At 36.1% G+C, this 16,285-nt stretch overlaps 2 protein-coding genes across 2 annotated transcripts in view; both read right to left on the reverse strand.

Annotated features, from left to right (window-relative positions):
* HYDIN (HYDIN axonemal central pair apparatus protein) overlaps positions 1–15,303 on the reverse strand; it is a 461,030-nt gene extending 445,727 nt beyond the window's left edge. Inside the window, exon 1 of the mRNA XM_057534458.1 lies at positions 15,172–15,303. The gene's annotated coding sequence lies outside the window, so the exon portion shown is untranslated. The remainder of the gene's footprint in view (positions 1–15,171) is intronic.
* Positions 8,274–15,308, reverse strand: CMTR2 (cap methyltransferase 2). Its single transcript, XM_028162873.2, has 2 exons — positions 15,172–15,308; positions 8,274–11,836 (listed from the first exon to the last, which is right to left on the reverse strand). Exon 2 carries the CDS (start codon positions 11,815–11,817, stop codon positions 9,517–9,519), a length of 2,301 nt encoding a protein of 766 aa, XP_028018674.2. The 5' UTR covers positions 11,818–11,836; positions 15,172–15,308; the 3' UTR covers positions 8,274–9,516.
* Positions 15,309–16,285: the final 977 nt, after the last annotated feature.

Genomic DNA, 16,285 nt, shown 5'->3' on the forward strand with positions numbered 1-16,285 from the left:
AAACAGAAGAAACAATAAGTAAACCAAAAAAGCTGGTTCTTTGAAAATTCATCAACAAAATAGAAATAGTTAACCTGATTTTTAAAAGAAAGTACAAACACACAAAAGAAACTAACGCAAAACAGAAAATTTTTTTAAATCATGAGACTACCCTGTACAATTTTATGGAAAAAAAATTTTTAATAAAATTTAGATGAAATAAGTAACACTCTAGGTAAATATACCAAAACTGACACGAATAGAAACAAAAGCTCTAAACAAATGAATTTTGTAAAAAGAAATAAAGAAAATCATAAACGAGTTCCCCTGCCAAAAACACACCAGGCTCAGCTCGTTTCACAAAGCAGTCTACCAAAGCTTAAAGATCAGATGATGCAAATGCTATTTACACTCCCTCAGCACATAGGGGAAAAAATGAAAACATCCAAATTATTTTTATAAAGCAAATATAAAATTGATTCCAAAACCAGATAAATACTGCTCAATAAAACTATAGACCAATTTCACTTATAAATATTAATGCAAATATTGTAACTACTATTAGCAAACAGAATCCAATAATCCATCAAGATCAAGCAGTGCTTACTTCAGAAATGTAAGAGGAGTTCAATATTAGGAAATCCATTAATACAAATAATCATATTAATAGAGCTAAAGAGAAAAATACGCTTATCTTCACAGATTTAAAAAAATGGAAAAATGAACACTCATTTATGTTTTTAAAAGCCTCAAAAATAGGAACACCTCATTAATATAAATAAAAATAAGGAAATAAACTTTTAAAAACTCAGCAGCTGATATAATGGGGAAACACCAGAGCTCCAGTTCTCAAAGTGTGGTATGTGGACCCAACCAAGACATTATTTCCCCTTTTCATTATGTTACTAGTGAATGTTATGCAAAAGCAGTGGGCAAAATTGCTGGTGTCTTAGCACAAATCATGGTAGTGGCAACAAACTATACTAGTAGTCCTTCATCACACATATTATAGTGGGGGGAGGGGAAGCCATTTTTACATAAGAATACTTTTGAGGAAGTAATAAACATGAGGAATTTTACTGTCTCAACCCTTGAGTACATCTTTAATACTCTAGGTGAAGAAATGGGAACTACACATGAAGCACTTCTGCTGCATATCCAAGTAGGATGGCTGTCTCCAGGAAGCATTTGTGCGACTGAGCTGTAAACCGAAGTGGTGCATTTTTCATGGAACACCATTTTCACTTTAAAGAACAACCAGCAGACAAACTATAGTTATTCAGACTTGAGTATTTTTGACAGATATTTTCTCAAAAATTGATAAAGTGAGCTGTCACTTCAAGGAAAACAACTGACAATATTTGCTGCCATGATAAAATTTAAGCACTCAAGTGAAAATCAGAATTTTAGAAAAATTTTGTCCACCACCGTGAGCGTGACAGCTTCTCAGTACTTAGATTTCCCTGATGAGATTAGTGGGGATGTTTAAAACTGTGATTTATTTTTGATACCATATAATCAAATGTGTGAACATTTGCAAGATGTACAAAATTCAATGAACTGGTATTTTCCAAATGACAAATTCATGGTGTTACAAAACCACATGTGGGTAAGTGACCCTCTCAAACTGCAAGACAGACCAGTGGATGTTAGTGTAACAGAGTATAAAATGTTATTAATATAGTTTAAGATTCTTCATTGCAACCAACTTTTAAGAAACTATTACCTGTCACATTCTAGAATAGCATCAAAGAATATCCATAATTACATAAAGAGGTTCTTAAATACTCCTCCATTTCTCAATCACATAGCCATGTGAGGCCAGATTTTAAGTACTTCAACCAAAACACTGTGTCACAACAGACTGAATGTAAGAACAGATATGAGGATCTAGCCATCCTCTATTATAAAGACCAAAAAAAAAAAAAAAAGATTTGCAAAAATGTAAACAATGCCATGCTTCTCACTAAATCTTGTTTTGAAAGTTATTTTTCATAAAAAATATTTACATTGACATATAACAGTTTTATCATTATTTTTGAATTAACAAACAAAATTTTTCTCAGTTTTAATTTCTGATATGGAAAATATCAACAGATAAACCCCCATAAATTAAAGTTCTTTGGATTCCTCAATAATTTTTAAGAGCGTAAAGGGGTCTTGACACCAAAAATCTTGAGAACCACAGCACTGCAGACATTCCCACTAAGGTCAGGATGACATCAGGTCTGGGCAGAAAATATAAAAGATGAAACTGGCACATGTTGTGCCAGAAAGTATCAAAGACTGTTTGAATTATGTAAAAAATGGCATAGTATCAACTCGGAGTCTCTCTCCCACACACCCATCCCAAATAGGATAATTCAAGCATCAAGTGAGAACAATAATTGTAATTGATTAAGATACATCAAATATATAACCACCCATGAGGTCCTAAAGATAGTTTAAAAAAACAACTGCAAAAAAATTTTTTATTTGTCACCCCTGGAGGTTGCTAAGACACCAACTTACTTATCTGAAAACTGACAAAGTGTTTTTTAAAATTAAGCATTTATAAGACCAGAAACCATAAAACTCCTAGAAGAAAATATAGGCAGAACACTCTTTGATATCAACTGTAGCAATATATATTTTTGGATCTGTCTCCTACTGCAAAGGAAACAAAAGCAAACAAATGGGACCTAATTAAACTTAAAAGCTTTTACACAGCAAAGGAAACCATCAACAAAATAAAAAACAACAAAATGATATGACCGATAAGGGATTAATATCTGAAATATGTAACTCGATACCAAAAAAAAACAGCCAACCTAATTTTAAAATGCGCAGAAGATCTGAACAGGCATTTTTCCAAAGACATACAGATGGCCAGCAGGCACATGGAAAGATGCTCAACATGGCTAATCATCAGAGAAATGCAAATCAAAACCACAACGAGATCTCAGGTACCTCACATCTGTCAGAATGGCTATCATCAAAACGATCACATGTAACAAATGTCGGCAAGGACGTGGAGAAAAGAGAACCATTGTATGTTGTTGGTGGGAATGTAAATTGGTGTAGCCACTATGAAAAACAGTATGGAGGGTTCTCAAAAAATAAATATAGAACTATCATATGATCCATCAATTCCTAGGTATTTATCTAAAGAAAACAAAACACAAAAACACTGATTCAAAAATATGCATGCACCCCAAAGTCCATAGCAGCATTATTTACAATAGCCAAGATATGGAAGCAACCTAAGTGCCCATCAATATGAGTGGATAAAGAAGATGTGGTATACATATACAATGGAATACTACTCAGCCATAAAAACGAATGAAATTTTGCCATTTGCAGCAACATGGATGAACCTAGAGAATATTATGCTTAGTGAAATAAGTCAGACAGAGAAAGACAAATACTGTATGTTATCATTTATATGTGGACTCTAAAATTAAACTAGTGAATATAATAAAAAACAAACTGAGTGACAGATATAGAGAACAAACTAGTGGTTACCAGTGGGGAAAGGAAAGGGGGGAGGGGAAAATAGGGGTAGGGGATTAAGAGGTACAGACTACTACGTATAAAATAAATAAGCTACAAGGACATATTGTACAGCACAGGGAATATAGCCAATATTTTATAATAACTATAAATGCAGTATAAACTATAAAAATTTTGAATCACTATGTTGTATACCTGAAACTAATAAAATATTGTAAATCAACTATACCTCAATAAAAAAATTAAATTTTAAAAAAATTAAGCATTTCTCCAGCTTTTTCTGAACAAACTGCTTCAGAAAGAAACAAATAGTTGATGAACTCAAGAACATATTATAAAGTCCAATTAGTACAGAATATGGTCAGAAAACCACTAATTTGCAACCTCTAATAGAGCTAAAAATCAATATTCAATAGAAGCTAATGCTATTAAGTGAAAGGTTGATAGGAAACTTAGTGTAAAAATAAAATTGATATCTGAATCTCTGACTAACCCTAATGTCACTGAGAGGGGGCAACCAGCCATTCTGTGCTTCGTGGCATGATAGAAAAGGAAGTACACAACACCACTTATGAAGTATCCTTGCCAAAAGCAATCAATTCTCTAGATCTAACTACCATTTTATAGACAATGTGTGGCATACATACAAGTTAGAAGATAAAATAATCAGCCAAATCCAGAATGTGGAAAATTACAGGACAGTTAAATTATCATGGAAAAGAAAATGTTGGGAGAGGGACTCAATAGATGGAGAGACTTTGGAGACATATTAAGTAAATGCAATGTGTGAGCCTTATTTGGATCCTTATTTGAATCAACTGTAAAAAGCCATTTTTGAGACAATCTGGAAAAATTAAACACAGACTAAGTATTGGGTGACATTAATTTTGTTAGGTGTGATATCTGTTAGAGATATTTCATGAATTTGCTTCAAAATACTCCAAGAAAAAAAAGTGGAGGATAAAATTAGTTCAGAAAAATGTGGATAGTTATGGTAACTGGGTGAGGGTACGTGGGGGGCTGTTACCTAATTTTAATGTTGTATATGTTTGAAAGTTTTCTATAATAAAAACACAAAATCAAATAGTATTTTGTAGACACCTATATTGACAATATGAGATACAAAATAAGTATATGTCATAGTGCCTTGCCCTTGAGTTTATAATTCTGGCAAGAAAATGAGAGAATGGAGAAAAAAAAGAAAGAACAATGTAAGTAATGCTCAAATGGAATATAATCTTTAAAAATTCTGAACTATGTTGTACACCTGAAAATTATATAATATTGTGCATCAAATATACATCAGTAAAAAATACATAATATTGCAAATAAAATAAAATGTTCCAGAGAGCAGAAAAATCAATTAAAAATTTTCAAACTGAATGACCCAAGCAGTAAGTGCAATAAAAATAGCTCCAGGACAAGATTAACATTACTAGAGTTACAGGATAGTTGCAGGAATGATGTTTACTCTAACAAAAAAAAAAAAAGAAATTCATTAGGATGTCTGTGCTTGTTTTGAATTTTCTCAGCTAGTCTAGTATAAAAACTAAATTTCCAGGAGTTCACTGGAAATAGAATAGAACTCCCAAAAGTCTAGACAGTAAAAGCACATCTGTCTTGCCCAGTAAATTAATTTGATGTTGATGTACAAAATCTTAAATCCTAAATCCTTAAAGAGGAAAAGGATGTAGATATCCATGTAAACAAAATAGGTTTATCCACAAAGATATGTAGACTTTTCAAAATAAAAGTATCTTTTTAGCATAGTGTACAAAGAGAAAAAGAACAATCTCTACAAATGTGTTCCTTAACTATATCATAACAAATTTAAGCCACAAATCAACAACGTGGCTGCAATATTAAATATTATTAAATCCCTGGTAACAGACTAAACTGATACTCCTGCACTTGGTATAAACGAACATAGAATGATTACACCTGGTTAATCTACTAAGACACTCTGTAAAGACACAACGGTCAAGATCTTGAGAAAATTAGAAAAACACTTTTATGGGTACAATTTGTAAATGAGTACTCAACCTATATGTGAACATAAGCAGATTACACTTTTAAATAAAATTTTCAATTGAGTAAAATTAAATGCAAACCTATGCTCAGTGACAGATAATTTCTAAATATTTTCACTAGTAAAGAACAGTTGGCATCTTCCATATCTGTGGCTATAAAGCAGCTTCACCTCTTCCCAAAACATTCCAGTATAAACTTGTACTTATCCAAAGATAAATTACCTTCATTGTCTGTATTGACCAAAACTAAGAAAAAACAAATAACAGAATGGGGGAGGGCAGGGGAATCCCTTCTTATTCAAAAATTTTATATAAACTATTTTATATAAAGAATGCAGATAAATAAATTTATTTTAAAAAAAAAAGAATGCATTGATTGGAAGCACAAAACAATAAACAATAACTTATTATAAATTTATTGAGGATTATTGTTTTAATTACATGCTCTAAAACATACCAACATATTATAAGTGACTATATGTAGTATCAAGTTTTCAGTTTTTTGCTACTTGGCCATTAGGCCAACCGGAAAAACATTTACCATCCAAACAGAAATTTATTAGGAAATATTGAATTATAGTTAGTTCTACTAAGATCATCCAGAAATAAGTTTTAATCTAACTTTAAAAAAAAAAAAAAGGTGGGGAGGCCTATTATCAAATAATTGAGTCTCTCTTTTCAATAGTAACTATGTTGTAAACAAATTTTCAGGCAGGCCTTGCCTATCTGTACCATCTAAGTATAATAATTTTTCATCGTTTTAATAAAGGATATCTATATTAAGTCTAAGTTTTGTTCAAATTGTTAAACAGATTACAAAGGAAATTTAAGACCTAATTGTACCAGTGTAATTAGTAAAAGATTTTATTTTTTTAGAACATAAAAATTAACAGAAAACCTCTCATGCTTTGGTTAAAATCTTTGTAAGGAGGTACTGGTTTTATAAAAAGTAATAATCATTTACTGCTTGAAACAATTTAAAAGACTGAAACAAAACTAAAAATCTCCTTTTTCTTACTTTCACCTTCAAAAGCAAAAATACACTAAACGAAATATGTTGCCCTTTTAAAAAAAATCAATGAAAAGTATTAAGTATTTAAACATGGAAAATAAGATTTTGATTGGGTTTATAATCAACATTTTCATTTCTAAAAATGTGAGGTATTAACTGATTTCATATACCCATACCACATACCACAGTACCGTAACTAACGTTAAAACTATTCAATTAATGATCTCATCTGGAAATAAAAGATAAGGTTTAAATATTTAAAAGACCGAGTATTCTCATCAAAGATAAGTAAAATAACAAAAGCATAATAAACATGTTTTTTCCAACTATCCTAATATCTTGCTTCTTTTGTTACACTCCAAGATCTTTGGAGTAGAAACTTTTAATGCAAATCTTTTTAAACAGGATTACTGTAAAGATAGAGAAAGTCGACAAATTTGGATTTTAAATTTATTCCGAAAAGATACTTTTAACACATTTAAATATTTATGTGACATTAGGATAATCCATAAAAGCCCTCACTAAAATACAAAACTGACTTTCCTCTTAGGGAGAACAAAAATCAATACTGAAGAAAGTAAATGTATAAGACCTCTTACTCTAAGTTTGTTAGGAAACACATTTGTGACGTTTAGATTTTCTGGCTGTTAAAAATTCCTTTCAAAAAGCATCACAATTGGGACTTCCCTGGTGGTGCAGTGGTTAAGAATCCGCCTGCCAATGCAGGGGATACGGGTTTGATCCCTGGTCCAGGAAGATCCCACATACCACGGAGCAACTAAGCCCGTGCACCACAACTACTGAGCCCGTGCTCTAGAGCCCGTGGGCCACAACTACTGAGCCCACGTGCCACAACTACTGAAGCCCACGCACCTAGAGCCTGTGCTTTGCAACAAGAGAGGCCACTGCAATGAGAAGCCTGCACAACGCAACAAAGAGTAGCCCCTCCCTCGCCACAACTAGAGAAAGCCCGCACGAAGGAACGAAGACCCAACACAGCCATAACTAAATAAATAAATAAAGAGCATCACAATTAAATTAAAAATCTCAAGATCTACTAAAAAGAATTTTTTTAAGAACAGTAACTAACTTGATAAACTATACAAATCATCGCTCATCTTATGGTCCTCCTCTATTTTTTTATTCATTTTTCAGACAGCATTTTTCCTTCCCTTTTTCTTAAAGAGAAATTCTTATAAATCATTGGTACCTGTCAGCTACATCCGGTTCAATATGAACCTTCCTCAAGTTGTATCTCACCTCTAGAGCAAATCTGAATCCAATAAACCAGATGAACGGCAACTGATCCCAAACACTGGATTAAAAACCAAAATACACTCTAACATACGCCAGGTATGTTACATATTCCAACACAGGTTAATGTTAAAAACAACTAAGCATTCAATACTTATTTGAGGGGCTTAAAAGAAAGTGTTAGTACCAGAACCTGGACCTAGGCTTTCAACTTCATTCTAATCAAATAGTTAAAATAAGTAAAAACAAACTGAGTCATTGTACTGGACCAAATCAACCAAGGCATAAATCTACTCTCTTCCTCCCTCCCTTAAGTATTCAATTTCTTTCCTGAAGCAGAGCTTCCATAAATATTGCAATATTAAGGACTAAATTTTAATGAATACAAATCAGAGGAAATGAAGGAACATTAACTCCCATTCAAACCTTCCTTTAAAAAAAATGTGTTTCCAAGTTATATTTTTAACTTCCCCCATGATTCTCTTTAAAAAAATGAACACAAAATCTCTCTGCTAATGACTTTATTCATAAATCTATAATGGAACTCAAAATAGCAAAGAACATGAAAAAATTCAGATTAATACTTAACCAAATACATCAAAGAATACATTTACTTTTCATATAACTAACAAAAATGTCTAAAATGCACATGTGACAATACACATTTTCTTCACTTTGCAGAATTTCAAAGTAACAAAGATCTGCTTAATTCAGTTGGCCAGAATAGCCCATTTATACTGACAAATATATATAATTCAAAAGAAATCAAAAGTAATTGATAAAGTATCGATCTCATGGTTAATCTTCTGGTAAAGTGCTACTTTCATACTGAAAAAAAGAATTAATGAAAATTAAAAAATTTATAATGTTATACCATCATTCTGAAAGTGTTAAAATTTCTCTTCAGTACTCACTACATTCATCACATTCACATGTCCGCATTATGAGACCGTAAACATTACTTTGCAATTTAAAAAAATCTTTTTGTTCACGGATTATTTCCCAGAAGTTAAAAATTACACACCATTGCTAAGTGAAACTTTTCACTCATATAGTAGTGTTTTAGACACAATAATTTTTCATTTTTTTTAAACATGATCTTTGGTTCGAAGCTGTCCTTTCTAGTTGGATGGTTGTGGTTAAGTAAAATATTTATAAAACAGCACAGTAGCTTCATTTGAACCACAGAAGTAAACTGGATCGATGGCCTAAAGGCAATGAATGGCATGTATTAAGATGTCTGGCATGATGAATTCCACATATCCATAACTGACACGGTCAGTATTAAAGGAAATTAGTGTTGCTGAGTACTGGCTCACCTCCTTTCATCAAAGACCTCTATCAATTCATTAACAGTATTAGCCACTGAGAGAAAATTAGCTGGAAAAAAATCTAATCTGAATGAAGGCACACAGGTGTAAATCTTAAGCAGATAAATAAGACCAACTGCATAAACTGCATATGCAAGCATGGGTGTGTCCACCCCAAGCTCATACACACTTCTCATGTTTGAGGTTGAATATCATCACTGCATATATTCTACCACATAGAAAACTCTATGTCTGTGAGTGTATATACCCTAGAGGTCAGAACTAGCTGATGGTTTTCCAGAAAAAATGAAACTTTAAATGATGCAAAAGTTGGCCTTTCCTCAAAATAAAAGGTTTTAAATTAATGGCAAAGGGATGCAATACCAACGGAAACTGCAAGAAGCCGTGAAGTTAAATCTCAGAAAAGACAAGTTCAACTTCATAACTGAAGGCTGCTGATGATTTCTTCTCTCTCTCCTTGAATTATCAAATGCAAATGCCTTTTAGCAATGGTAGCATTCAAATCCCACAAAAAATCAAGTAGTGTGCCCTTAAGGAGCACCTCCATTGGCACAAACTGTAAAACCTGCTGGGGTGCATCAGAGTTAACCAAAGCGCTCAACAATTCATTCACATTCTGCAGATACTGGAAAACTGGGTTTGGAAGGTCTTGATAACCAACACAAAGCAAGACTGCACAAGTCTTCAGGGGCTCGGAAGATGTGGGACAAGAAAACGTGATGAATCTAAAACAGCTCTGGAGTATAAAGATCAAACCAGCCATAAATCTTGTAAAACAAGAAAGTACAGGCAAAATCATAATATCTCCTGTATGAAGCTGTTGCAATGAATGTAGAAGGCAGTCCAAAAATAACTGCTGGTAAGTTGGGTCTCCATCATGAAGCAATGAACAGCTAAAAGTCATGAGTTCAGCTGATTCCAAGAGCTGAACTTCCAATGGTATATGTATTTTGACATGTTGGAGAGCTGGAAAACCCACAAGCAGGCACTTTACTTGGTTGCTGGGTTCTACATCCTGCTCATCCTGAAGGCATTTTGTAAGGCTAAACAACTCAGAAAATACCAATTCTTCAGAAAAAATGTGACAAGAACAACAATACTGCTGTTTTGGCCTGAACTTGGAATCCAAATTCAAGGCTCCTCCCAATGACTTTTCAATTGCTTCATTAAGAGCCTTTAAAATTTCACCATCACAGAAAGGAGAACAGTTTACCCTTGGCAGTTTCTTTCCCTGTAAAATCTGCCATAAGTGACACTCAAGATTGGAAGCTGTCCCTTCTAAAAGAGAACCTTGCCCAGGATGATATGCAGCATGTTCTTCAGTCCAACTATTAAAGTACCCTTTGGCCACCTTATCTTTCCATGAAAGGGTTTCCAGCATTTTCCTTTCATTGTAGGTTTTAAAATATCTGTTCCTCTGCCCAAACCATTTTGTATTTGTACTACAACCAATATTAGATTTTTTCACTAGCCAATTATTTCTGGAAAGAGGCTTCAATTGAAACTTTTGCATGAAATACTGAACAGCATAGTCCCTTAAACTATTCAGCTTTGCTTGTTCCCCTTCTCCCATGCACTCAAACAGACGAATGTTCTCAGAAATAGTCTCTAGCTGGTATTTATGAAAGAACACACAACATTCTTCATGTCTTTTAAGAAAAGATTCGGGAATCATGTGATGGGGAAAGAGAGCTTTCCTGGTCATTTCAGGCCCAAAATTCAGCACCATCTTAGATAAAAGAGGATAGATTGCCTCTCTTCCCTTATAGTAGAGACATACCACATAGACTTCTGAGTTTCCTGCCTTGCTGGTAGCAGGTTTGAAAACATGGACTTTGTCAAAAGAACAGTTTAGCAGGTACATCAGGTTTATGGAACAATGTTCAAACAAAGTAAACATCTTCAGAACAAAAGAGCCACCACTTCCAAGAGTCAACAGAGCAGTGACAGCTTCACAGTAATGCAAAGAAGAGACTAAAGCTTCTTGTTCACCTGGGTTTCCTTGGCAATCAAAACTTCCATCTGCAGTGATCAAGTGAACGGTAGCCATGCTGCTTATGAAATTCTGAAGTCCAGTCAGATATTTCAGGGTCATGATATCGCCAGTGTTATCTGGACCAAAGTACCAGCAATGCAAGGTATTTGCAATAAGTCGGTCATCCATAATCATCTTAAGATTGTCATTTGCTTCATGGTATGGATTCAAAGTATTAGCCACCCAACTCCAATCACAGGGGAATCGATGGGATTTTAAGTAGTGATTGAGACTAGCTATAAAAGCTCCAGGAGCTTCACAAAGGTGTAGAGAATTCAGTTTTCCATTCTGAAAAGCTTCCTGTGGAATAAGTGGAAAGCTACACAAAATTTCATGAAACTTACACCATGCTTGAGTACAAAGTTCAGCATTCACAGATTTTCTCACATGAGAAATTATTTTCCCAGCTTTATTAGTGAAAGCCGTGTGCTCATGCCACTCATCCAATTTCTTATCACTCAGTAGGTTTTTCACTTCATTTAGGGAGTTCTTCAAATCAAGAAACACATTGAATTCCGTGTGGTCACAGGTGAAAATCTCACTGGAATCTGGTAACTGCCACTCATTATTAAGTGGCTTGCCATAAGAAAAGTTCTTGGCAAAGAGTTCAAAAATATCAGCAAGAACATCTGGGCTGAATGTTGCAGGACTTGAACCCAGTGGTAGCTTTCTGCACTTACTCATTTTCAAATTAAATTAAAATCTAGAAAAAGAAAACACACAATTAAACGAATCAAATTTATTAGTGAGTGAAATCTCATCCACAGCAAACTGGATCACAATCATGACAACCCACAAAAAATGGGAAGACTAATGTCAGCACAATTCACTACATGATGAGGCAATCTGGAATAAAGAATAAAGGTTTTGCTATCCGATAGACCTGGGCTCAAATCCCAGCACTGCCATTTACAGCTTAGTAAGTGGCTGTGGGCAAATAACTTTACATCTCAATTTCTTATTTAAAAAATTGAGGTATCATTTTTTTAGATGAGGATAAAACATGCTAGCATATAAAAAGCATATACCAAAGAATATGCATCAGTGAATGGCAGCTCTTATTACCAAAGTAACGCACCTAGCTCCTCTCCAAAGTTCTCCTCTACCCATTGCTGAGACACTGCCCACGGGGCCCCAAACACTTACTTAGACTAAGATTCATCCCTGAACATGACCTTTGATCAAACTCTAACAAGTGACTTTTAGCTTTTTTTTAGCTCCCTCCAAATCTCACTTCCTTCCAGGAGAGGTTCCTGCACCTGAACCCAGCACTGGTCCTGTTACCAGACCTCTCTGCCACCACCCACTTACTCACCTACGAAGATTGCCAAATATGTCCTCTGTCCAGATCTCACTCTCTTGCTAAATCACACACTTTGGTGGTACCAAATCGCCTTTACAGGCTACCAGCAAACACTCATCACCATATTGCTTGTCAACTGTGGTGTACCTGACAGGTTAGCCTCCTGATCAGTGTTGAAACTGACCTATAGTTCACCCTGGCATGTCTCTAAACTACAGATTCCTGTTTTATATGGTTGGTCAGACAGCTCCATGCTTGTATTATAAAATATTATTTTTTTGTCACAAAAACTTAATACACTTTGATAGAATAATTTTAAACTGAAGAAATATCCTTAATGAATATACAAATTACAAATAGTAACCCTACATTCTGTGTTCTAACACTGCCCAAGAAACCAAAAACATCTGTCCAATGGAAAGGGATAGGGGTACAAGAGAAAGAAGCAAGGCTTAATGGCATAGTGTTGGAAAAGTTCTAAATTCCAGCAGATAGAGTAATGAGTATTACATGGTACTTGTTGGCACAATGTTAATCAACAGGTGCTTCAGTTCATGACTACTGCATTTACTTAGCATATTCAATACATTCTACACCAGTCTGAAGATTAAAATGGGAGATAAAGGTGAGCAAGCAATACAATAAACACAATAACAGCCAGAAGACTGTATTCTATTAGCATTTGTACTCTTCTCTTAACACACTTTTTTCATCCTTTTACATTTTGTTTAAATTATTTACAAGTCTGTCTACTCTACTAGCCTGTAAACTTCTTAAAGTAACAAGTATCTTCTTAGCCATTTCTGTTTGCCACCGTATATTTACACATTGCACAAAAATTGTGGATAACAGTCACAGTTACCCATTAATATATTTTTCTTACCTTAGATTTTTTTTAACTGTTAGAAGCTATATTTAGACAAACTTCTGAAAGATGGCAAAAAGGAAGCATTCACTAAAACCCTAAATAAAAGTAAACGAAAGTTTACTACAACAAGTTATTCTGTCCTAATTCACACTTTGCTAACTGGAAACTACAACTTTCAGATTTCAACTACATTCTATTTTGGAAAAAGTCTGATTTTAGTCATTAACTTCACATACTAATTAATGGTTATAGGTAAGCTCTGAAATCTTACTTAAGCTAAAAGGTAATTATTTTCACAGGAAAACAACTAAACTGATTCAAACACTCCATTGTTCTTCCCAACTATACCTGTGGAACACAGACCAAAATTATATATTATATATTTATATATAAATTGTATATTATATTGAATAATGTTCAGGTCAATAATCCACAGATTATCCAAACACTGTTTCCTACTATCAAATTCCCAGAATCCAACTGCTTCTCACCCACCTCCAGCTATCAGCCTCCTGATTATAGACACTGTCAACTCTCTCCTGGATTACTCCCATAGCTTTCTCACTGGTCTCTTTGCTTCTACCCTTGCCTCCTACATTCTATTCTGAAACATACCCACCACAGTAACTTTGTATGACCCAAGTTAGATTGTATCCCTGCTCTGCTCAAAACTGGGCTGCAGTGGCTCCCCATCTCAAAGTAAGGGCCAAAGTCTTTACAGTAGCTTACAAGGCCCTTGAAGATGTCTGCCCTCCAGCCCCACTCCGTCTCTAACCTAATTTTCTAGTACTACCCCTCTTACTAATTGTGTTCCAGCCACACAGGCTCTCTTGCTGTTCAGGTAAGACCTCAGACACACTGCAAGGGGAAAGTCTATGCACGAGTTAGTCCCTCCGCCTGGAATGCTCTTCCCTCAGATATCTGCATAGTTACTTCCCATACCTCCTTCAAGAATTTACTCAAGTGTCATTTTCTCTGTGAAGCCTACCCTGACATCCTAATTTAAAATTGCATCTTGCATTACCAATGGTAAAGTAAAGGTAAGAACCTTGCTGTATTTTTTTTTTCTTTTTTCCATGGCACTCTTTTCCTTCTAACATAATTTACTTATTTATGTTTACTGTTTATTGTCTTCCCAAAACTACAACCTAAGTTCCACATGGCAGGGATCTTTCTTTACTCACTTATCATCTCAAGAAGTTAGAGAAGTGCTCAGTACACAGTAAGCACTCAATAAGTATTTATCGAATAATTGAAGGGATATCAGATTAGCACAAAAGGTACTCCTCCGATTAGGTTCTGAATGTCTTAACAATGCACTTCAACATCACTCTAGCACCGCAATGCATAACAACAAAAATGCTTGTAGTTTACAGGATACAAGGGAAAAGTTTCCAGTATGTGTTCCTCTGTTCCTCTCATTAAGCACTCCAAAGAGCTTTGTGGCATCATAATTCTGCTGCGAGGGTCAGTATTACCATTCCTGTTTTGCAGAGTCGAGTAAGAAGTCATGTAGACGCCCTGCTCAAAGCCACGAAGGGAATACCCGCAAAATTCGCCGGCCTAACACAAAACCCGCAAGATTCATATACAATTGTTACTCCTCCAACCAACACTTAAAGAGTTTTAAAAGTGTTTCCGCCAACTCCTCCTCCTCCTAGCAACGGTGAAAATCATGCCCAGTGTGTATCCAGCGCTTTACTTTGGGCGAGGAGCACCCAAGACCTAGTTTCCTCTGGTGGAAGTGAGTCCCAAGCTCCATTCGAGCGGCCCAGTCCCTCACCCGGAGGAACTTCAGTTCCAGCCCCTGCCTAACCCACTGGAAAGTAGAAGGAGGACCCGGGCTCGGAACCAGGGCCTGAATTACCTTCGCTCACGCCCACCTCAGCCCCCAGAGTCTAGGGAGGCTGCGCTTCACTCCCTCTCCTCACTTGAGGAGGGCACTCTCCACTTCCGCTCCTGGGGACGATTTCCGGGAGCGTCGCTCCTTCAGGCCTTCTGTGCCCCCGACACAGGGAAGGGAAGTGGCGCGCCGGGAGGCCGGGAAGGAGGCAGGGACCCGCCCTCCTTACTCTGGTTGGGTAGGACACGCGGAGCAGAACCACTCCTCCAGGCCGCGCCGCCGCCGAAAGTCGGCAGACGGCAGCCCGAGAGCCCTGACACACGCTCTGCGCATGCGCTTCAAGGCCCGGCTGCCGTCACACGTCAACGTTTCGCACGCCGGCGACTCTCGCAGCGCCGAGACCTCGGCTCCCTAGGTTTCGTTTCTCCGCGGGTGCAGAAGCTGGGAAGCTCCAGCCTCCCGCCCCATGGCTGCGCGCACAGACGGAGCGTCCTCTGGCCCCGCCCCCTCGAGAGTGGCGGCGTCGGATGGGGCGGGGCCAACCTGTCCGGTACACGCTGGCCTCGCCCACCTGGGCCCTGGACGGCAGAGGCTTTGTCTTGCTGTTGGGTAGAATTGAACTCCTAGTATTGCTTGACTTAAAACTGGTGCTCAGAAGAACATGAGGTTAAAAAGCCAAGCTAGGGAAACTACGAAATAACACTCTGTTATCATAACATACATATATTTATAAACCAATAAGAAAAGATAACCTCAGAAGAAAAATGGGAGATTTGAACAGGCCATCCAAAAACAGTAAAATAGCCAATAAGGATATAGTACAAAGCTGTTTAACTTTTAAAAAAATAATTAGAAATGTTTTCTTTTCACTCAACTTAGCAAAGATCTTAAAAGATCGCTAATGGCTACTTTTAGTGAGAATGTGGAGAAACAGGTTTACATACTGTGAGGGAGAGTGAAAATTGGTACTACCTTACAGAAGGCAAACTTTTAAATGGCCTTGCACCTTAGCCCAGCTATTCCCACTCCTAGCAATTTACCTTTAGAAAACAAACAACTGGCACTCACTTTGGACAAAATGTTTATTACAGCACCTTAATGACATCAGTAACAAAACCTGGTTACTCTCTAAATGTCT

This window comes from Balaenoptera acutorostrata, chromosome 19 (genome assembly GCF_949987535.1).
Source record: "Balaenoptera acutorostrata chromosome 19, mBalAcu1.1, whole genome shotgun sequence".
NCBI lineage: Eukaryota > Metazoa > Chordata > Mammalia > Artiodactyla > Balaenopteridae > Balaenoptera > Balaenoptera acutorostrata.

Bases quoted from the DNA above. Each gene is read 5' to 3' on its own strand.
- CMTR2 (XM_028162873.2), bottom strand. From the start codon at position 11,817: ATGAGTAAGTGCAGAAAGCTACCACTGGGTTCAAGTCCTGCAACATTC.